General features: G+C 38.2%; 1 protein-coding gene across 8 annotated transcripts in view; it reads right to left on the bottom strand.

Annotated features, from left to right (window-relative positions):
• The window catches only part of LOC122911601 (zinc finger protein 30 homolog), a 129,679-nt gene that overhangs the window by 25,316 nt on the left and 81,763 nt on the right, over nt 1-22,600 (bottom strand). For 7 of the 8 annotated variants that reach the window (XM_044256460.1, XM_044256461.1, XM_044256459.1 and 4 more), the window contains 3 exons: nt 21,472-21,598; nt 20,427-20,525; nt 13,431-16,130 (listed from right to left, as the gene is read on the bottom strand). In XM_044256460.1, coding sequence (XP_044112395.1) covers nt 14,776-16,130; nt 20,427-20,525; nt 21,472-21,598 — 1,581 coding nt within the window. In that variant the 3' untranslated portion in view covers nt 13,431-14,775. Of the gene's footprint in view, nt 1-13,430; nt 16,131-20,426; nt 20,526-21,471; nt 21,599-22,600 lie in introns of those variants that run through there. The other variant, XM_044256475.1, reaches the window with a different exon arrangement.

Raw genomic sequence — 22,600 nt, 5'->3', positions numbered from 1 at the left:
ATGTTCCTCAAAATGTTCTTCAAACATCTTATCCTAATAATCTCCCTTTGCATCTAATGTCATTTTAATAAGAGGTGTAAGGCGTGTAGCTTTCTGCATAAATCCATTCACTTCTAGAGAGCCTATGGATTTAAATTAAGTTGCAACTTGTCAGAAAGTCTTTCATTCACATATTCAGAGGTATACCATCTAATTTTTCTGGAGGCCTTTATCACACTCTACTTCAGATTTATCCCTATGAAGATTACATCTTTCTTGCTCAATTATGAATATCCAAAGGATAGCAACTACATTTTTTATAAACATATAATGTATTTTTATCCCCAGGGGTACAGGTCTGTGAATCGCCAGGTTTACACACTTCACAGCACTCATCATAGCACATACCCTCCCCAATGTCCATAACCCCACCCCCCCACTCCTAAACCCCCACCCCCCAGCAACCCTCAGTTTGTTTTGTGAGATTAAGAGTCTCTTATGGTTTGTCTCCCTCCCAATCCCATCTTGTTTCATTCATTCTTCTCCTACCCCCTTAACCTACCATGTTGCATCTCCACTTCCTCATATCAGGGAGATCATATGACAGTTGTCTTTCTCCAATTGACTTATGTTGCTAAGCATAATACCCTCTAGTTCCATCCATGGCATCACAAATGGCAAGATTTCATTTCTTTTGATGGCTGCATAGTATTCCATTGTGTATATATACCACATCTTCTTTATCCAGTCATCTGTTGATGGATATCTAGATTCTTTCCATAGTTTGGCTATTGTAGACATTGCTGCTATAAACATTCAGATGCATGTGCCCCTTCAGATCACTACGTTTGTATCTTTAGGGTAAATACCCAGTAGTGCAATTGCTGGGTCGTAGGGTAGTTCTATTTTCAACATTTTGAGGAACCTCCAAGCTGTTTTCCAGAGTGGTTGCACCAGCTTGCATTCCCACCAACAGTGTAGGAGCATTTCCCTTTCTCCACATCCTCGCCAGCATCTGTCATTTCCTGACTTCTTAATTTTAGCCATTCTGACTGGTGTGAGGTGATATCTCATTGTGGTTTTGATTTGTATTTCCCTGATGCCAAGTGATGTGGAGCACTTTTTCATGTGTCTGTTGGCCATCTGGATGTCTTCTTTGCAGAAATGTCTGTTCATGTCTTCTGCCCATTTCTTGATTGGATTATTTGTTCTTTGGGTGTTGAGTTTGCTAAGTTCTTTATAGATTTTGGACAATAGCCCTTTATCTGATATGTCATTTGCAAATATCGTCTCCCATTCTGTCAGTTGTATTTTGGTTTTGTTAACTGTTTCCTTTGCTGTGCAAAAGCTTTTGATCTTGATGAAATCCCAATAGTTCATTTTTGTCCTTGCTTCCCTTGCCTTTGGCGATGTTCCTAGGAAGATGTTGCTGTGGCTGAGGTCGAAGAGGTTGCTGCCTGTGTTCTCCTCAAGGATTTTGATGGATTCCTTTCTCACATTGAGGTCCTTTATCCATTTTGAGTCTATTTTTGTGTGTGGTATAAGGAAATGGTCCAATTTCATTTTTCTGCATGTGGCTGTCCAATTTTCCCAACACCATTTGTTGAAGAGACTGTCTTTTTTCCATTGGACATTCTTTCCTGCTTTGTCGAAGATTAGTTGACCATAGAGTTGAGGATCTATTTCTGGACTCTCTATTCTGTTCCATTGATCTATGTGTCTGTTTTTGTGCCAGTACCATGCTGTCTTGATGATGACAGCTTTGTAATAGAGCTTGAAGTCTGGAATTGTGATGCCACCAACTTTGGCTTTCTTTTTCAATATTCCCTTGGCTATTCGAGGTCTTTTCTGGTTCCATATAAATTTTAGGGTTATTTGTTCCATTTCTTTGAAAAAAAAATGGATGGTACTTTGATAGGAATTGCATTAAATGTGTAGATTGCTTTAGGTAGCATAGACATTTTCACAATATTTGTTCTTCCAATCCAGGAGCATGGAACATTTTTCCATTTCTTTGTGTCTTCCTCAATTTTTTCATGAGTACTTTATAGTTTTCTGAGTATAGATTCTTAGCCTCTTTGGTTAGGTTTATTCCTAGGTATCTTATGGTCTGGGGTGCAATTGTAAATGGGATTGACTCCTTAATTTCTCTTTCTTCTGTCTTGTTGTTGGTGTAGAGAAATGCAACTGATTTCTGTGCATTGATTTTATATCCTGACACTTTACTGAATTCCTGTACAAGTTCTAGAAGTTTTGGAGTGGAGTCTTTTGGGTTTTCCACATACAGTATCATATCATCTGCGAAGAGTGATAGTTTGACTTCTTCTTTGCCGATTTGGATGCCTTTAATTTCCTTTTGTTGTCTGATTGCTGAGGCTAGGACTTCTAGTACTATGTTGAATAGCAGGGGTGATAATGGACATCCCTGCCATGTTCCTGACCTTAGCGGAAAAGCTTTCAGTTTTTCTCCATTGAGAGTGATATTTGCGGTGGGTTTTTCATAGATGGCTTTGATAATATTGAGGTATGTGCCTTCTATCCCTACACTTTGAAGAGTTTTGATCAGGAAGGGATGCTGCACTTTGTCAAATGCTTTTGCAGCATCTATTGAGAGTATCATATGCTTCTTGTTCTTTCTTTTATTAATGTGTTGTATCACATTGATTGATTTGCGGATGTTGAACGAACCTTGCAGCCCTGGAATAAATCCCACTTGGTCGTGGTGAATAATCCTTTTAATGTACTGTTGAATCCTATTGACTAGTATTTTGGTGAGAATTTTTGCATCTGTGTTCATCAAGGATATTGGTCTGTAGTTCTCTTTTTTGATGGGATCCTTGTCTGGTTTTGGGATCAAGGTGATGCCGGCCTCATAAAATGAGTTTGGAAGTTTTCCTTCCATTTCTATTTTTTGGAACAGTTTCAGGAAAATAGGAATTAGTTCTTCTTCAGACGTTTGGTAGAATCCCCCTGGGAAACCATCTGGCCCTGGGCTTTCATTTGTCTGGAGATTTTTGATGACTGTTTCAATCTCCTTACTGGTTATGGGTCTGTTCAGGTTTTCTATTTCTTCCTGGTTCAGTTGTGGTAGTTTATATGTCTCTAGAAGTGAATCCATTTCTTTCAGATTTTCATATTTGTTGGCGTAGAGTTCCTCATAGTATGTTCTTATAATAGTGTGTATTTCTTTGGTGTTAGTTGTGATCTCTCCTCTTTCATTCATGATTTTATTTATTTGCGTCCTTTCTCTTTTCTTTTTGATAAGTCTGGCCAGGGGTTTATCAGTCTTATTAATTCTTTCAAAGAACCAGCACCTAGTTTCATTGATTGGTTCATTTTTTTCTTGTTTGTTTCTATTTCATTGATTTCTGCTCTGATCTTTATTATTTATCTTCTCCTTCTGGGTTTAGGGTTTGTTTCTTGTTCTTTCTCCAGCTCCTTTAGGTGGAGGGTTAGGTTGTGTATTTGAGACCTTTCTTGTTTCTTGAGAAATCCTTGTACCACTATATATTTTCCTCTCAGGACTGCCTTTGCTGTGTCCCACAGATTTTGAACCATTGTGTCTTCATTATCATTTGTTTCCATGAATTTTTTCAATTCTTCTTTAATTTCCTGGTTGACCCATTCATTCCTTAGAAGGATGCTGTTTAGTCTCCATGTATTTCGGTTCTTTCCAAATTTCCTCTTGTGATTGAGTTCTAGCTTCAGAGCATTGGGTCTGAAAATATGCAGGGAATGATCCCAATCTTTTGATAGCGGTTGAGACCTGATTTAAGACCCAGGATGTGATCTATTCTGGAGAATGTTCCATGTGCACCAGAGAAGAATGTGTATTCTGTTGCTTTGGGATGAAATGTTCTGAATATATCTGTGATGTCCATCTGGTCCAGTGTGTCATTTAAGGCCTTTATTTCCTTGTTGATCTTTTGCTTGGATGATCTGCCCATTTCAGTGAGGGGAGTGTTAAAGTCCCCTACTATTATTGTATTATTGTTGATGTGTTTCTTTGATTTTGTTATTAATTGGTTTATATAGTTGGCTGCTCCCAAGTTAGGGGCATAGATATTTAAAAATTTTAGATCTTCTTGTTGGACAGATCCTTTGAGTATGATATAGTGTCCTTCCTCATCTCTTACTATAGTCTTTGGCTTAAAATCTAGTTGATCTGAGGATCAAGGATTGCCACCCCTGCTTTTTTCTTTTTTTTTTTTTTTTACCCCTGCTTTTTTCTGATGTCCATTAGCATGGTAAATTGTTTTCCACCCCCTCACTTTAAATCTGGAGGTGTCTTCGGATCTGAAATGAGTTTCTTGTAGGCAACATATAGATGGGTTTTTTTTTTTTTAATCCATTCTGATACCCTGTGTCTTTTGATTGGGGCATTTAGCCCATTAACATTCAGGGTAACTATTGAGAGATATGAATTTATTGCCATTGTATTTGCTTGTAAGGTGACTGTTACTGTATACTGTTACTTTCTGATCTACTACTTTCAGGCTCTCTCTTTGCTTAAAGGACCCCTTTCAATATTTCCTGTATATCCGGCTTGGTGTTTGCAAATTCTTTCAGTTTTTGTTTGTCCTGGAAGCTTTTTATCTCTCCTTCTATTTTCAATGATAGCCTAGCTGGATATAGCATTCTTGGCTGCACATTTTTCTCATTTAGTGCTCCGAATATATCATGCCAGCTCTTTCTGGCCTGCCAGGTCTCTGTGGATAAGTCTGCTGCCAATCTAATATTTTTACCATTGTATGTTACAGACTTCTTTTCCCGGGCTGCTTTCAGGATTTTCTCTTTGTAACTAAGACTTGTAAATTTTACTATTAGGTGATGGGGTGTGGACCTATTCTTTTTGATTTTGAGGGGGGTTCTCTGCACCTCCTGGATTTTGATGCTTGTTCCCTTTGCCATATTAGGAAAATTCTCTCCAATAATTCTCTCCAATATACCTTCTGCTCCCCTCTTTCTTCTTCTTCTGGAATCCCAATTATTCTAATGTTGTTTTGTATTATGGTGTCACTTATCTTTCGAATTCTCCCCTCGTGTTCCAGTAGCTGTTTGTCCCTCTTTTGCTCAGCTTCTTTATTCTCTGTCATTTGGTCTTCTATATCACTAATTCTTTCTTCTACCTCATTTATCCTAGTATGAGAGCCTCCATTTTTGATTGCACCTTATTAATAACTCTTTTTATTTCAACGTGGTTAGATTTTAGTTCTTTTATTTATCCAGAAAGGGCTTTTATATCTCCCGAGAGGGTTTCTCTAATATCTTCCATGCCTTTTTCGAGCCCGGCTAGAACCTTGAGAATCATCATTCTGAACTCTAGATCTGACATATTACCAATGTCTGTATTGATTATGTCCCTAGCCTTTGGTACTGCCTCTTGTTCTTTTTTTTGTGGTGAATTTTTCTGCCTTGTCATTTTGTCCAGATAAAAATATATGAAGGAGCAAGTAAAATACTAAAATGGTGGCAAAGACCCCAGGAAAATACGCTTTAACCAAATCAGAAGAGACCCCAAATCATTGGGGGAGGGGGGAGAAATGGGATAAAAAGAGGTTCCGAAAAAAAAGAAACAATAAAAAAAAGAAAACAAATAAAGAAAAAATATATATGTATTAGATAAACTAGTTTTAAAAAGTTTAAAAAGAGAAAGGTAAAAGTTAAAAAAAATTTAGCAGAAGAAGGAAAAAAATTGAAAAAAAAATTAAATTAACTACAAGACTAATGAATCATGGGGAGAAAGCCATGAGTTCCGTGCTTTGCTTTCTCCTCCTCTGGAATCCTGCTGCTCTCCTTGGTGTTGAACCTGCACTCCTTGGTAGGTGAACTTGGTCCTGGCTGGATTTCTTGTTGATCTCCTGGGGGAGGGGCATGTTGTAGTGATTCTCAAGTGTCTTTGCCCCAGGAAGAGTTGCACTGCCCTTACCAGGGGCTGGGTTAAGTAATCCGCTCGGGTTCACTTTCGGGAGCTTTTGTTCCCTGAACACTTTCCGTAGAGTTCTGGAGGGTGGCAATGAAAATGGCGGCCTCCCAGTCTCCGGCCCAGAGGAGCCAAGAGCTCGGGACCCCACTCCTCAGTGCGCCCTCAGAGAATAGCACCCAATAACTCCTGTCTCCCTGGCCTCCGGCCCCGCTCCGAGCTCATCCAGGCTGCAACTGGTACAAGGTAACCCCAAGCTGAGAGCTCACTGCTCAACTCTGTCTCTGTAGCTGGCTTCCCCATTCTAATACCTGCAAGCTTTGCAACACTCAGACACCCCCAATCCTTCTGTGACCCTGTGGGACCTGGGGCCACGCTGACCCCGCATGGGCTTCACCCCTCTGGAGCAATGTCCCTCAGCAGAACAGACTTTTAAAAGTCCCTATTTTGTGCTCTGTTGCTCCACCACTTGCCAGGAGCCGACCCCTCCCACCGCGGTCTATCTTCCCATTGCTTCGGATTCACTTCTCCGCCAGTCCTACCTTTCAGAAAGTGGTTGATTTTCTGTTTCTAGAATTTCTGTTCTTCTTATCTTCGATCTCCCATTGCATTTGTAGGTGTTTGCAATGTTTAGATAAGCTATCTAGCAGATCTCCTGCTACCTGATGTAGCCTCAGCCTGCTACTTTTCTGCCATCTTGACCAAATCAGCAACTACATTTTTTTAAAAGATTTTATTTATTTATTTGACAGAGAGAGATTACAAGTAGGCAGAGAGGCAGGCAGAGAGAGAGGAGGAAGCAGGCTCCCTGCTGAGCAGAGAGCCCGATGCGGGACTCAATCCCAGGACCCTGAGATCATGACCTGAGCTGAAGGCAGCGGCTTAACCCACTGAGCCACCCAGGCGCCCCAGCAACTACATTTTTAATGCTGTTATCTCTTATACACTAGCATACAGTCTGGTATATTGTGAGCAATTATTAAATGTATAACAATTACTCAGAAATTCAACTTCTAGGAACGTATCATTGGGAAAGAACTATAAAATGCATAATGAGACATACCTCAGGATGCATCAGAGAATAACATGTTAGAAATAAACATATCTAATAAAAGTTAAACAAATTATGGTCACCAATTTAGTAATATATTGTGCCATATACCAATAATGATGGTATATATTCCACAGAACTGTTGAAGAACAGTATTCCTGATGAATTACTGAGATGTAAAGCACTGAATGCATGAAATTGGGAGGCAATATTCAGTCATAACTTTTTCCCTCCCTCCCTCCTTCACAACTTTTAAAGTGGGCTTTGTTGTAAAACTTCTCAGATGTGAATCTCAGCTCTTATAAAAACTCACCATGTGCATGAGATGGTGACATCTCATTGGACAACTTGTGTTTTGAGGTCCAGTTTCATCATCTTACCTTAAAGTGGAGATAATAATTTAGAGTTACATGTCATTTAAAATAAAATGAACAGGTTTTAAACACATGCTATTGAAGACTCAGAAGGAAAAAAGAAAAAGAATGGGACAGAAGAGTATTTTTAAAAATAGATGGAAAATTTCCCAAACTAAAGCCCATCAGGCTATAGTCTCAAGTTCTCAAAAGCCCAAGAAGAATAAATACAAAGAAAACTCTGCTGAATATTTTAAAAAAAGAAGAAGAGAAGAAGGAAGAAAATTTTTAAAGTATTGAGTAGTGGGGTGCCCAGGTGGCTCAGCTGACTGTCTGATTCTTGATTCTAGCTCAGGTCATGATCTCAGGGTTCTGGGATCAAGTCCCATGTCAGTCTATGCAATTAGCTTGGACTCTCTCTCCTTCTTTCCCCCATCACCGCTGGCACATGCGCACGCTCTCTGTCTCAAATAAATAAATAAATAAATATTTTTAAAAAGAGTAGTAGAGATAAGGCAGCTGATATATCCAAACCAACAAACTAAAGCCACAGCAACTAAATGAGATCTTCAACATACTGAAAGAAAAACGTTAAACTAGAATTCTATACTAGGTTAAAAACCACCTTCAAAGAAATGGTGTGGGCACTTATTCTTGAAATGAATTTGCTTGACTGACTATAATTTCACAATACTGATTGAAATTCTCAGTCTCAATTGACAGAATAGGAGAAGATATTTGCAAACGACATATCAGATAAAGGGCTATTGTCCAAAATCTATAAAGAACTTAGCAAACTCAACACCCAAAGAACAAATAATCCAATCAAGAAATGGGCAGAGGACATGAACAGACATTTCTGCAAAGAAGACATCCACATGGCTAAGAGAAACATGAAAAAGTGCTCCACATCACTTGGCATCAGGGAAATACAAATCAAAATCACAATGAGATACCACCTCACACCCATCAGAATGGCTAAAATTAACAAATCAGGAAATGACAGATGCTGGCGAGGATATGGAGCAAGGAGAACTCTCCTAAACTGTCGGTGGGAATGCAAATTGTTATAGCCACTCTGGAAAACAGCTTGGAGGTTCCTCAAAATGTTGAAAATAGAACTACCCTACGACCCAGCAATTGTACTACTGGGTATTTACCCTAAAGATACAAATGTAGTGATCTGAAGGGGCATGTGCACCTGAATGTTTATAGCAGCAATGTCCACAATAACCAAACTATGGAAAGAACCTAGATATCCATCAACAGATGAATGGATAAAGAAGAGTGGTATATATACAATGGAATACTATGCAGTCATCAAAAGAAATGAAATCTTGCCATTTGCGATGACGTGGATGGAACTAGAGGGTCCACAGGCTAAAGGTTCAGTCCCACGATACTGCTCACCCTTTCAGATGCCAACTGTTAGTAGTAGGTGTCCAGATTACCCAAAATTTCTGTCCAATTTAGCTACAAACTGAAGGTTCCTATGACCTCCTCTGTTTCAATTAATTTGCTAGAGTAGCTCATGGAACCAAGGGAAACACATTTACCAGTTAATCAAAGGACATGATAACGAATACAGATGAAAAGCAAGATGAAGAGGACACATTGGGTAAAGTCTTAAAGTACCCCAAGTACAAGAACTTCTGTCACCATGGAGTTGGGGGTGCATCACACTTTTGGTGGGGTATATTTGCAACCTAGAAGCCCTCTGAACCCTATAGTTTGGGTATTTTTTTAAGACTTTATTTATTTGACAGAGAGAGTGTGAGAGAGAGATCACAAGTAGGCAGAGAGAGAGGGGGGAGGAAGCAGGCTCCCCATTGAGCAGAGAGCCCGATGTGGGGCTCAATCCCAGGATCCCAGGATCATGACCTGAGCTGAAGGCAGAGGCTTTAACCCACTGAGCCACCCAGGCGCCCCTAGTTTGGGTATTTTTATGGAGGCTTCATCATTTAGGCATAATGGATCATTAACCCCATTTCCAGCCATCTACTTTGCAAAGGAAAAGGGGTAGGGCTGAAAATTCCAAGCTTCTAATCATGGTTTGGTCTCTTTCAGGACCAGTCCCCATCTGGAAGTCATCCAGCTGCAGACCCAGAGTTGCCTCATTAGAACAAAAGACACCACTATCACCTAGGAAATCACAAAGGGTTTAAGAGCCCTGTGTTAGCAACCATGTGAAAGACCAAATATTAGAACAAGAGATGATCATATCGTTATTACTTAGGAAAATAAAAGTTTTAGAAGCTCTGTGCCAGGAACCAGAAGCAAAAACCAATATATATATATATATTTTTTTTTTTTTCCTATTCTCTCACACTACTCCTTGACCCGCATATCTATGAATTATGAATATTGGAGAAACAGCCCTATATCAGATGCTGATTCAGAGCATATACAGAGTACAAGATTTTCACACCCAGCTGGTGCTATAATTGCATCTTTGAAGTGTCATTCCATCATTCTACCAAGCCAACTGTTTCAGATTGTTGGGAAACATAAAATGATCAGTTTATTCCATCAGCATGGACCCACTGCTGCACTTATTTTGCCATGAAGTGAGTTCCCTGACCAGAAGTAATGCCGTGAGGGATACCATGACAGTGATAAAGCATTCTGTAAGTCCATGGATGGTAGTTTTATGAGAAACTTTGCATGTAGGGAAAGTAGATCCATATCCCAAGTAATTTTCTATTCTAGTAAGGTCAAAACACTGCCTCTTCCTTGATGGTCTAATGTAATCAGCCTCCTTCCAGGTAGCTGGCTGCACACTCTAGGGAATGGTGCTAGATGTCTGCTCAATGTCTGTCTCTGTTACTGGCAGACTGAACACTCAGCACCACAGCCAGTTCACCCTTGGCGACTGGAAGTCCATGTTGCTGATCACACGCATAATCTCCATCCCTGCCACCACGAGCACTTTGTTCACAAGCCCATTGGACAATAACATGGGTGGCTGGGGGGAAAAAGCTGTTAGCTACAGAAAAGTCCATTCCATCTACTAATTAAATCCTCCTTTGCTGAGGCTACTTATTTATATGAGACACAGGTATCTTCAAATTTTGCCCTGATTCAGAGGTCTATTCACCTATCTCTTCCCCAGATTTTATTGCTCACATTTCCAATCATGTTCCTTCCACTATAACACATATATCCACTATATCCATTCCCACCCTTGTTCCCGGATTTGTCTGGATAAGTTAGGAAACTCAAGTAGTTCTTTTGGACTACAGCACTCCTCCTCATGGTTCACACTTCTCACTGTACTTCTAGGAGCCTGCTGGGACTTGAGTCTGCAAAGAAAAGGGGATGGTTTGGGGGCTTCTATTCCCTTTCATGGCCACTGTCTCAAAGGGAGGTCATTACAGTTTCTTCAGGCAATGAAGAGTTAATTCCATAAGATAGGAATGTAAAGACTGATGCCACTGTGGGTGGGGATTCCACTGTCACTAGGAGTGGAAAGGCCACATCTGCTGATGAGGCTGCTTCCACTGGTAAAGAAGACTCAGAATTTAGGAGCTCAATGTCCCAGCTACATCAGAGCCTTCCCACTTGTCCACATGCCATCTTAAAGGATTCCATTCTTTCCCAATCAATGCCCTCACTTTAATAGCATTTTAACACCACTTAACTATTCAGCTAAGAATTTTCCAAGTATCTGTCTTTCTTCTTGCATTTTAATCAGTCAGGGAGCCAAGGAACCAAGCCACACCCTTCATTTTCATTACTCAGTTCTACTTTGCACAAAAGATTAGACAGACCATAATTTTGCCAAGTTCTTTGTCACTTCATAAAAAGAAATGCCTTTCCTCAGTTTCCTGTAACATGTTCCTCACTTCCATCCAAAACCTCATTAGTCCTTGCCTTTACCATCCGTATTTCTACCAACATTCTGTCAATAATGTATTCTCTAAGACTGAAGTTTTCTTTTCAGCTCTTTCTCTTTTCTGAGTATCACCAAAATTGGCACTTATGTCCTTATTTTTTGCATGCATCTAAAAACTCTCCCAGCCCTTACCTATTATTCAGTTCCAAAGCCACTTCCACATTTCTATATATTTGTTACATTAACACCCCACTTCAGGGACCAATTTCCATCTTACTGATTTTGGGCTGTTATAATGCGGTACAATAGACTGGGTGGCTTATAAACAAATGTCTCCCAATCCTCAAGGCTGGAAGTCTGACACCAGTGTGCCAGCATGGTCAGTTTCTGGTGAGAATCCTCTTCCAAAATAAAGACTGCCATTTTGGGGGCACCTGGGTGGCTCAGCGGGTTAAGCCTCTGCCTTCGGTTTGGGTCGTGGTCTTGGGAGTCCTGGGATCGAGTCCCACATCAGGCTCTCTGCTCAGCGGGGAGCCTGCTTCCCCCTCCCTCTGCCTGCCTCTCTGCCTACTTGTGATCTCTTTCTGTCAAATAAATAAATAAAATCTTTAAAAAAAAAAGACTGCCATTTTCTTGTATCCTCACATAACAGAAAAGTGTAAGAGAGCTCTCTGGGATCCCTGTGATAAGGGGACTAATCTCAATCAGGAGGGATCCACCGTCATCACTTAAGTACCTCCAAAAGGCTCTACTTCCTGTGAGCATACTGGGGGTTAGGATGTCAACATGAATTTTGAGCAGACACATTCAGTCCATTTCAAAGCCCAGTGGTTTCACTTGGGTTTCACCAAACATTTAAATAATAATTAATGATTCTACACTTCCTCTTCCAGAAATTGAAAGGAGGCAATACTTCGAAACCCATTTTTGAGGCCACCATCACCATGTTAGCAAAGTGAGGGACAGTTGAATAAAAGAAAACTACAGATCAGTATACCAGTATTCCTCATGAACAGTGATACAAAAATCCTCCAAAAAAAAAAAGTCCTCAGCAAAATATTAGCACATCATAGCAATCACAGTAAATCCAGCAATATATTTATGTACTACTATGAAGTATGCACTACAAACAAATGGAATTTATTCCAGTGATGCAGGGCTTAGCCAATATTTGGAAATTCATGAAGGTAATCCATCATAACACAGGAAAAGAGAAAAATCACATTTTACTTATTGTATCAACTGGTGAATATTTCAAGTAGAATTTCAAGGAAATACAGAGGGTTCCATGGCAGTGTTTCCAGATAACAAAGGGTTTTCAAAGTTCTAATTGGGACTGAGAGGAGAAAAAAAAATAATAAAAAATATGGTGCTGTCCTAAAAATGAAGCCTCAGAATAAGGATGAACCTAACTTAGCCTTTCTGTGAAATAGCAGGGCTTCTAAGAATTTCAAAGTCATTTTTCCACAGTGGCCTCATAGGGAGCCCAACACAATGACGAGCCTGTTGATCTTTTGTCTGATTGAACCCTAATAAAATCCATTTAAAATACAGTTGTTAAGACAACTAGCTTGAACTTAATGGGACAGAAACAATACAAAGTGAAAGGGGCTTGGGATCCCAAAACATCTCCAGGCTAAAAACAGTCTGAGAAAACTACTCAGCTGTAAACACGGGCTACCTTTCATGAAGGGGGGCGGGGGGCGGTGGAGCATGACTCAGGGTAGAACCAAGACCTCAGGATGCAAACATGCTACTTAGGAGCAGAAAGATACTTAAATTGGGTTCTGTATTATGTAATAATGCAACCCACTGGATATCACAACAGAGAAATTCTGCGAGACAAAATAAATTACATTCTTTTAAAAAAACTAAATCTTCAGGGGTGCCTGGGTGGCTCAGTGGGTTGGAGCCTCTGCTTTCAGCTCAGGTCATGATCCCAGGGTCCTGGGATTAAGCCCCGCATCGGGCTTTCTGCCTGCTTCTCTGCTTACTTGTGATCTCTGTCAAATAAATAAATAAAATCTTAAAAAAAAAAACCCTAAATCTTCAAAACCTCATGTGTATTTTACACTTTACCATCATTTTAATTCAAACTAGCCACAATTCAAGTGCTCAGTTATGAGTGCTCAACATATTGCTGGTAACTATCTTATTAAACACTGAAGGTCCAGTCCATTAATTTCCACATTTAGGTGTAGTAATTACTTTTAAACTCATTCTTTAAACATATGAAGTACTATGGGACAGGCATGGTAACGGAAGTAGTAACAGGTGAACTAGATAAAATCTGGACCCTCAGTTTTTATTTCCCAAAGATGATATAGCATATTTAATATACCATTGTGCAGAGCTTTGACAACATCCACAAATTTTGTTATGTAGTAATTTTTTAAAAATCATTTACTTCAATTGGGTTATAATACCATAGCTAATTTTATCTTTAAAATAATATTATGGGAAAGTTGAAATACATGAAAATAGAGAAAATAACAAAAACAAAATAAACAAAAACCATGTACCCAAGATTCATCTTACCATCACTCTGACAAACAAGTTATCCATTCTAATTTTTCTTTTGCATAAGCATTTTTTAAAAGTTCCAGACATTAACATCGTCATGTATAAACTTACCTCTAACATTTTTACATAACCACGATGCTATTATCACACCTAACAAAAACATAATTTTTAAATATTATCTAATGCTGTCCATACTCCCATTTCCCCAATTGTTATAAAAATGTCCTCTTTACATGTTTGTTCAACTTGTGAATCTAATTCATTACATTTGATTGGTATGCATTTCTTCAGACTCATTTAATATCTTAGAGTTCCACCTCCCCTTTTCAATGCCATTTTATTGCTTGAGAAGCTAGGTCATTCATCTTGTAGAATTACTCACATTTTAGATTAGTTTAATTGCTTCTTCTTGTATCATATTCTTCTGTTCCCTGAATTTTCTCTAAAGTGGGAGTTAGATCTTGATGCTTAGATTCAGGTTCAATATTTGAGGGCAAGATGCATATGCTTTATTGTAACTCATTGGGGGTACAAAGTGTTTTATCCTACTTTTCATGAGATTAAAATCAATTGATGGGTATTTACTGGTCTTAACCTCTACTGAGAATTGTGCCTAGATCCACTTTTTCACTATTATGAATGAAATAGATCCACTATTTCATTATGTGTTGCAAAACTCTAATAAAGAATTTTAGCTCATCAACTTCTAGTTGCCCTAAAATACAGTTCAATAGGAAATGCAGGCTAAATGACTTTCCTTTCAATTGTCATTTTTGGGATGAGTTAGTGCCCTAGCAACCTCCATAGGTATATTACACAGATGGGAAGAATAGATGTGATACAATAGATAAGATCAAAAGCTCTCCTATAGTTACTCCTTTAAGAGTTTCTTTCTAGAACAAATTTCCTGAAGTTTAACATGGTTTTTAATGCTGAGGAAAGGCTTTTACAAATTCGTGAAATTAATATATCCTTTCCTTCAAATAAAACCTCTTATTTAGCTGAGTTCTAAGCATGAAGCAAAAGGGATTCCTATATTCAATAACCTCCCCTAGAATTTATTTTCTAATGCCCTTTAATACAAAATTCACAGTAGAAGGCTTTCCTATAATTACTTAGTTACATTATGAATTCGCTGATGGTAAGTTAGATGGGAATGTTGTCTAAATGCCTTTTTACATTCCTTACATTTGTATGGTTTTTCTCCAGAGTGAATTCTCTGATGTTGAATAAGTGATGAATGAAGTCTAAAGGCCTTTCCACACTCCTTACAGTCATAGGGTTTCTCACCAGTATGAATACTCTGATGCTGAGTAAGTTGTGACAGCAGTCTAAAAGTCTTCTCACATTCCTTACATTTATAAGGTTTCTCACCAAAATGAATACTCTGATGTTGAGTAAGTTGTGAAAACAGTCTAAAGGTCTTCCCACATTCCTTACAATCATAGGGTTTCTCTCCAATATGAATACCTTGATGTGAAATAAGTTCTGAGTAACGGCGAAAGAACTTCTGACATTCCTTACATTCATAAGGTTTCTCACCAGTATGAATTCTCTGATGGAGAGTCAGATGATAGCCACGACTAAAGGTCTTCCCACATTCTTTACAATCGTAGGGTTTCTCACCAGTGTGAATTCTCTGATGGAGAGTGAGTTGTTGCCGTACCCTAAAGGCCTTTCCACATTCCTTACATTCATAAGGTTTTTCACCAGTATGAAGTTTGTGATGTACTCGAAGGCCTGTACTACACAAAAAAGCCTGCCCGCAGTCCTTACACTCATAGCATTTCTCAGCAATATTAAGTCTCTGATGTCGTGTAAGGTGTGCGTACTGCCTAAAGGTCTTCCCACATTCCTTACATTCATAGGGTTTCTCACCAGTATGAATCCTTTGATGGAGATTAAGTTGTCCTCGCACTCTAAAGGCCTTCCCACATTCCTTACATTCATAGGGCTTCTCACCAATATGAGTTCTCTGATGTACTCGAAGATCTGCACCACATGTAAAGATCTTTCCACATTTTTTACATTCGAGGAGTTTGTCAGAAGTGTGAATTCTCTGATGTCGACTAAGGTGGGCACACTGTCTAAAGGCTTTTCCACATTCTTTACATTCATAGGGCTTTTCACCAGTGTGAATTCTCTGATGGAAAGTAAGTTGTTGGCGCACTCTAAAGGCCTTCCCACAGTCCCCACATTCATAGGGTTTCTCTCTATTATGAATTCTCTGATACAGAGTAAGAGATGTGAGTTTTTTGTAGGTGGGCATTTTTTTCACTTGCCTGAAATATCCTTCTTGAGGATTTTCTTGTCCCTCAAACTTTTTATATTTATAGTCTTTTCTGATAAAGGAGTCTTCAAGGCCACAACTTCTAATTCTTCCCATTATCTCCCACGGAGATAAATTCATTTCAAAAATATCCTTTTCTTGAAATAACTTTTTAGTGTCATATCTGGATTCTAAATCTGAAAGAAAACAAGATAAATACATGCTATTTTCTTATTCTAGAAAAAGTAAAACAGCAAGTAAAAACTTTGTAATAGAAAAAAATAGAAAATAAAACTCAGTTGAAGTAAATGAGCTAAAAACCTCTAACGTAATCATGTATTTGATGCAGTTAGAGAATCTTTACTTGAATTTTTACTTATTTATTTGAAGATTTTATTTATTTATTTGAGAGACAGTGAGAGGGAGCGAGCGAGCGTGCACACAAGAGGTGCACAGGGAGAGGGGGAAGCAGGCTCCCTACTGAGCAGAGAGCCCAATGCAGGACTCGATCCCAGGACCCTGGGATCATGACCTGAGCCACAGGCAGACGCCTAACTGACTGAGCCAACCAGGCACCCCCTTAAATTTTTAAATGATTACTCCTTTTAAATAAAATAATGTACAAACATGAATAACATGGCTTCTGTTTACCATATCACCTTGTCATTGTCTCCTTTCTAGCCTCCTTTCAGCTCCTAGAATATGTCATAATCTTTCTATTTCTTAGAGCTTTCACTGGCTATTAAATCTCCCAGAACTGCCAGCTTGCATTCTCCACATAGTTGGGGTCCTTTTATCCTTTAGGTGCCATGTTAAAAATCAGACTATGCTGATTCCATCTAATTTATATCCTTTACTTTCTATCCCAGTAGAGATTTGTTCCCTGTTTCTTAACACTTTTTCAATTTTGTTTTACATATATATTCATAAATTTTCCTACTTTTTTATACTCTTTATTATCACAAAGCAGAACAAGTTATAAAACTCATCCTATGGGGAACCAGGCTGGCTCAGTTGGTGGAACATGTGACTCCTGATCTCGGGGTTGTGAGTTTGAGCCTCACTTCAGGTATAGAGATTACTTAAAAATAAAATCTTTAAAAAATAAAACAACTCCTTCTATAAAACTTAAAGCTTTTCATTAAAAAAACAGAACATTCTCAATGTGGATATAATGAAACGGACACTCTCATATATGCCCCTGACACTTAGAAGACATGCCAAATCAAGACTTTGCATTTTGAATATTCTCAGCTCGGATACTACAGCATGAGCGCTGAGTTGTAATCTTATGATCTGTATAAACAAAAAGTCAGCCATATATGTTCGCAAATTTGTTTATGCCAGTTCTTATCCCTGCAAGCAACTAAGACCATCATTCCTATAAAAACAAAGCTGAATACTTTAGAATCTTGTTCTACTTTAAACAAACTGAAATTAGAAATAATAGCCTTCACAATGTATGTGTGATCTAATCAAGAAAGAACTGGCTGGACCTACAATGAAACAAAAGGCTGAACTTAAATATCAAAAGATTGGCCTACATTAAGAAATGTTAACGTTACAACTTTTAAGATATATGTAAAATATTTAACCATTTAAAAGTAATAAACCAGGGGTGCCTGGGTGGCTCAGCGGGTTAAAGCCTCTGCCTTCGGCTCAGGTCATGATCCCACGGTCCTAGGATCAGGCCCCGCATCAGGCTCTCTGCTCAGCAGGGAGCCTGCTTCCTTCTCTCTCTCTGCCTCTCTGCCTACTTGTGATCTCTACCTCTCAAGTAAATAAATAAAATCTTTAAAAAAAATAAAATAATAAACCAAACACTAGTTTGGATTCTACTGAATCAAGAACTTTAGTAAACAACGCCAATGTGCAAGCAAAATACTACCCCCTCTTAGATCAATATAAAAGAAGAAACATTATTTCCATTTGCAGGGTATCAGCTTTAATTAAAAAGAAAATGAGGAGCATATTACCTGGTTATAAAATTAATTTGTTTCCCAAGGAATGATGTCTTTAATCACCTTTTTTCTTTTGTTGATGCAAGAGGATATGGGATATGTATTTATGACAGAGGCAGTTTTAGTCACAATAACACCAGGGTGAATGTATTAAGAAATCTATAAATATTAAAACCCTAAGACCATGGAGTGTACTACTCAGAATCAATGCTGACCAAATACTGAGTAATCCATACTGAATTCCAATAAAATACTAAATAATCCTCATATTCTGCCAATAATCCTACTCTTTATTTCAACAAGAAATCAGAAGCAATTGAAAAAAAAACATGTACTCTTCCCTTCACATTATTCAACCAACCTGTGTCCATATCCTTTTCATATGCATGGGTTTTCTTCATAAATTGGCTCCTACTCCTTCCTATCTACTGAAGGTCATTCCTTACAAAATTATCCTCTCTACTCCATCAATTTTCTTCTCTTTGAAATCATTCCTTTCAACATATAAATATGTTCTAATGCCTCATATCTTAAAAGACATTTCCTATATCCCATGTGTGTGCTTTTAGGGCAGAATTTCTCCAAGACTTGCATATACTTGTATTCACTGCTGTCTCACCTCTCATTTTCTTATTATCTCCCCGTAACTTTAAAATAAAACTTTACTACAGAGTATCTCTAACATACACAAAAGTAGGACAGTATAATGAATATCCATGCATCTATGATCCAACCTCAACCACCACCAACCCGTGCCCAATCCAGGGCTGTATGCACACCCCAATCCACTTTCCTCACATTACTTGAAGCAAATCCCATATACTAATTTTTTCTGATTAAAGGATTTATCTCTAATCATATACTATTATCCAAACCTAAAAAAGTGAACAGTAATTCTTTAAGATTATAAGAAACAGTGTTCACACTTCCAATCATCTCAAACATAAAATTTTAAATAATTCAAAAATAGTAAATGGATCCCCCCAAAAAGTCCATAGAGTATAACTGGTGGACAGGTCTTTTACATCTTTTAATCTAAAGGTTTTGCTGCTTTCTTTGAATTTCCCTTATAATTTATTTGTTGAAGAAACTATTTTTTAACCCTACAGGATTTCCTATTGCTTAATTTTGCTGACTATAATGCCAAGGTGCCGCAGAACATGTTTCTCTATCTTCTTCTTTTTTTTTTTTTTTTAAAAGATTTTATTTATTTATTTGACAGAGAGAGATCACAAGTAGATGGAGAGGCAGGCAGAGAGAGAGATAGAGGGAAGCAGGCTCCCTGCTGAGCAGAGAGCCTGATGCGGGACTCGATCCCAGGACCCTGAGATCATGACCTGAGCTGAAAGCAGTGGCTTAACCCACTGAGCCACCCAGGCGCCCCCTTTTTTTTTAAAAAAAATATTTTATTTATTTGAGAGAAAGAAAGCATGAGAGAAGAGAGGTCAGCTGGAGAAGCAGACTCCCTGCTAAGGAGGGAGCCCGATGTGGGACTCGATCCTAGGACTCCAGGATCATGACCTGAGCCAAAGGCAGTTGCTTAACCAACTGAGCCACCCAAGTGTCCCGTTCCTCTATCTTCTTCCCATAAATTGGCAGTTGCCTTTAGAATCTCATCAGATGTAGGACTAATTTTATTGGCAAAGTTATTTCATAGATGATACTGTATCCTTTCACTAGAAGAAACAGGTCTGATTATCCCCATTCCTGTGATGTTATCAGTATTGATGTTTAATGCCCACATCCAACTGTTCATTATGGGTTCCAAAATGGTAATATTCTAATTCTGTCATCTTTCATTTATTAAGAAAAACATCCCTCTATCTACTATTGGTACATTTCTTATAAGAAAAGGAAAATACTTCTTTTCCTTTATATTTCCCGAATTAGTTAAATCTCTAGTAGTTTCCAATGCTGAACAATTTGCTATTAGTATCACTAAGAATTTGTGGAATTAAGCATATTTTATGTGTTATGTTACATTGCAGTTATGTGCATAGATAGTCAAGTGGTTCCATCTTTGATCAGCTGGAGCCTCTTATAACTGGTTCCTCTTCTCTGACCACCCTATCTAAAGTTACCCCTTTCAAGCCATCATAATTCTCCATTTTCTTACACTACTTACATTTCTTCATAACTTAATCACTTCATGATATTTGGTAATCCATTTGTTTATCTGTGTATTTTTTGACTTCCCTACTACAATGTAAACTTCATGAAAAGAGAGCACCAGAGAAATATATATACAAAAGATGAACCAAAAACGAATTTGATCCAAAATACAGGTAAAATGGTTGCCATTATGAAGTTTCCCCCCACTGAAATGACAGGGAAATATGAGAGTGAAGAAACAAGTAGTAAGTGGAAGTATAGATGAAATTTCCTTGCGGGCTCATGCGGAGATCTAAGTTTTCTTCCCAAGTTTCAGGTCTTCTCTTCATTATCAACGTCTATGGGATGTGTTTCCTTGCCAACCAGCAGGCTGTGCCATGCCAGAACCACGAAATCTCTGCCTGATTAGCATTTACTCACCAAGGCTCCTTCTTCTTCTCTCATCCCTCACAACCATCCAGGGTTCTTTCCCTTGCTCTAGTAGGGTGATCACATCTGGCTTAGAAATGGAACATCCTGCTTGAAAAAACATAATGGTACATAATAAAGAAAGAATTAACTTGATCGAGCCTTCAGGGACTGAAAAACATTCGAATTGGTGTTACTTCAGGACCACAAAGAACAATAAAAACAGAGAAATAGGAACACTGTCTTACTTTAATTTAAACTCATATAGTCTCTTTATTGAGAGGAAGTAATGATTTTTTGAGTTTTTATGAGGAAGTATTGATTTGAGAACATTGGCTTCAAATCCTCCCTCTGCCACCTGGGTCACTATGGCCTCAGTTTTCTCAGTTGTTAAAAGGAGGTATTATGTCTACCCATTGGACTGTTGTAAGGTTTGATTTTATAAATGTAAAGTGCCTGGATGAGTACTTAGTACATAGTAAACACTGTAAATACTTATTAGATACTTTTATTAGGTATTTTGCTAAGAGGAAAATAATTAGTTTCTTATCAGGATATACATCTAATATTAAATGCAAAAATTCATGTATTTTAAACTTTTAATCACAAATTAATTAAAAGGTAGTTATGTCTGCTGGGGTAAACTGAATGTGTCAATTTGAGTTTTAACAAACTGTTGACTGAACCCAGCAACATATATGTTGTATAAGCTTTTTAAATAGATATGGGGAGCCAGAACCTCTAGTCTTCCCACTCACATTACAAGTGAATAACAGATAACAGGCCATCTAGAGCAATAAGAAACCTGATTTCTTTGACAATGGTTTTGCTGTGAAGTGTCTGAGAATTTATATCTAGCTGTCACTAAAGAGGAGTAATTACAGAAAAGGCACAGAAAGACATAAAGGTCACTGGATTATGGGGGAAGCTAAAGTGCTATTTAATTGCTTAACAACAACAGGTGCCTATTCCTAACTACAAAGAAGATATTCAGCTAGTTTCTAGGAAGAAATTCAGTCCTGTGAATTTCTAAATTATATGACACAGATAAGCTTACCCACTGACACCAAGTTGCTATAGTTCTCTAGTATCACATCTCTGTACAAATTCCTCTGATATGAGTTCAGGCATTCCCACTCTTCCTGAGAGAAGTCTACGGCCACATCTCTGAACATCACCAAATGCTGAAATGACAAACCCGTGTATTATTTCTAAAATTATTTATTTCTCTAAAGGGCCAATATTTAAGCTTTGCATGCCACATATGGTCTGTTTCATATCCTTCCCCTTTCCTTTCTTTTTAAAAACAATTCTTTCAAAACATAATGAGCTCAAAGGCTGGAAAAAACAGGCCAAGGAACGAATCTGGCTCACAAGTTGTAGTCTGCCAACCACCGCTAAAGAAAATACTTCGTATATACCATCGGATATCTAATTTTACTTATTTCTAGGTATGTTCACATAGTTCATCAGAATTTCACAAGTAACTGAAATAGCGTTCATAAGAACACTGCTTGCATTGGGCCTAAGTGGGCCTAAAAAAATTCTCAATAAATGTATGCTTTATCCTACCCTCTCTTCCTTAAAGGATTAGAGGGAAAAAAACAGATGGATTTCTTTTCCTCCAAATGAACCATTAAATCTCTATTTTTAAAAAGTAGAAGGTGGCTCAGTGGGTTGGGCCGCTGCCTTCGGCTCGGGTCGTGATCTCAGGGTCCTGGGATCGAGTCCCGCATCGGGTTCTCTGCTCGGCGGGGAGCCTGCTTCCCTCTCTCTCTCTGCCTGCCTCTCCATCTACTTGTGATTTCTCTCTGTAAATAAATAAATAAAATCTTTAAAAAAAAAAAATAAAAATAAAAATAAAAAGTAGAGTCTGTGTGAAATTAAAGAATTTCTTCCAGACCTGACTTCATCACTATAGCATTTTTCTTTGTTATAACAAATACTTTACTGAATGTTTTTAATTTACTAAAAAATAGTCCATTTGTGTTAGACGTGGGAATGATTATATTTAGGTATTTCTATACTTTAAAAGGTATTAAGTTATATTTAGAATTTAGGTTACACAAAATCTCTGAAGCTGCAATGTCCAATATGCTGGCTTATACATGTTATTATCGAACACTTAAATTGTGGCTAGTCCAAACTTAGATATGCTATAATTCAAAAATACATACCAGATATAA

The sequence above is a fragment of the Neovison vison genome, chromosome 7 (genome assembly GCF_020171115.1).
Source record: "Neovison vison isolate M4711 chromosome 7, ASM_NN_V1, whole genome shotgun sequence".
In the NCBI taxonomy this organism is placed as follows: domain Eukaryota; kingdom Metazoa; phylum Chordata; class Mammalia; order Carnivora; family Mustelidae; genus Neogale; species Neogale vison.
Note: the sequence above shows the minus strand (reverse complement) of the source record. Positions and strands in the feature narration are given on the sequence as shown.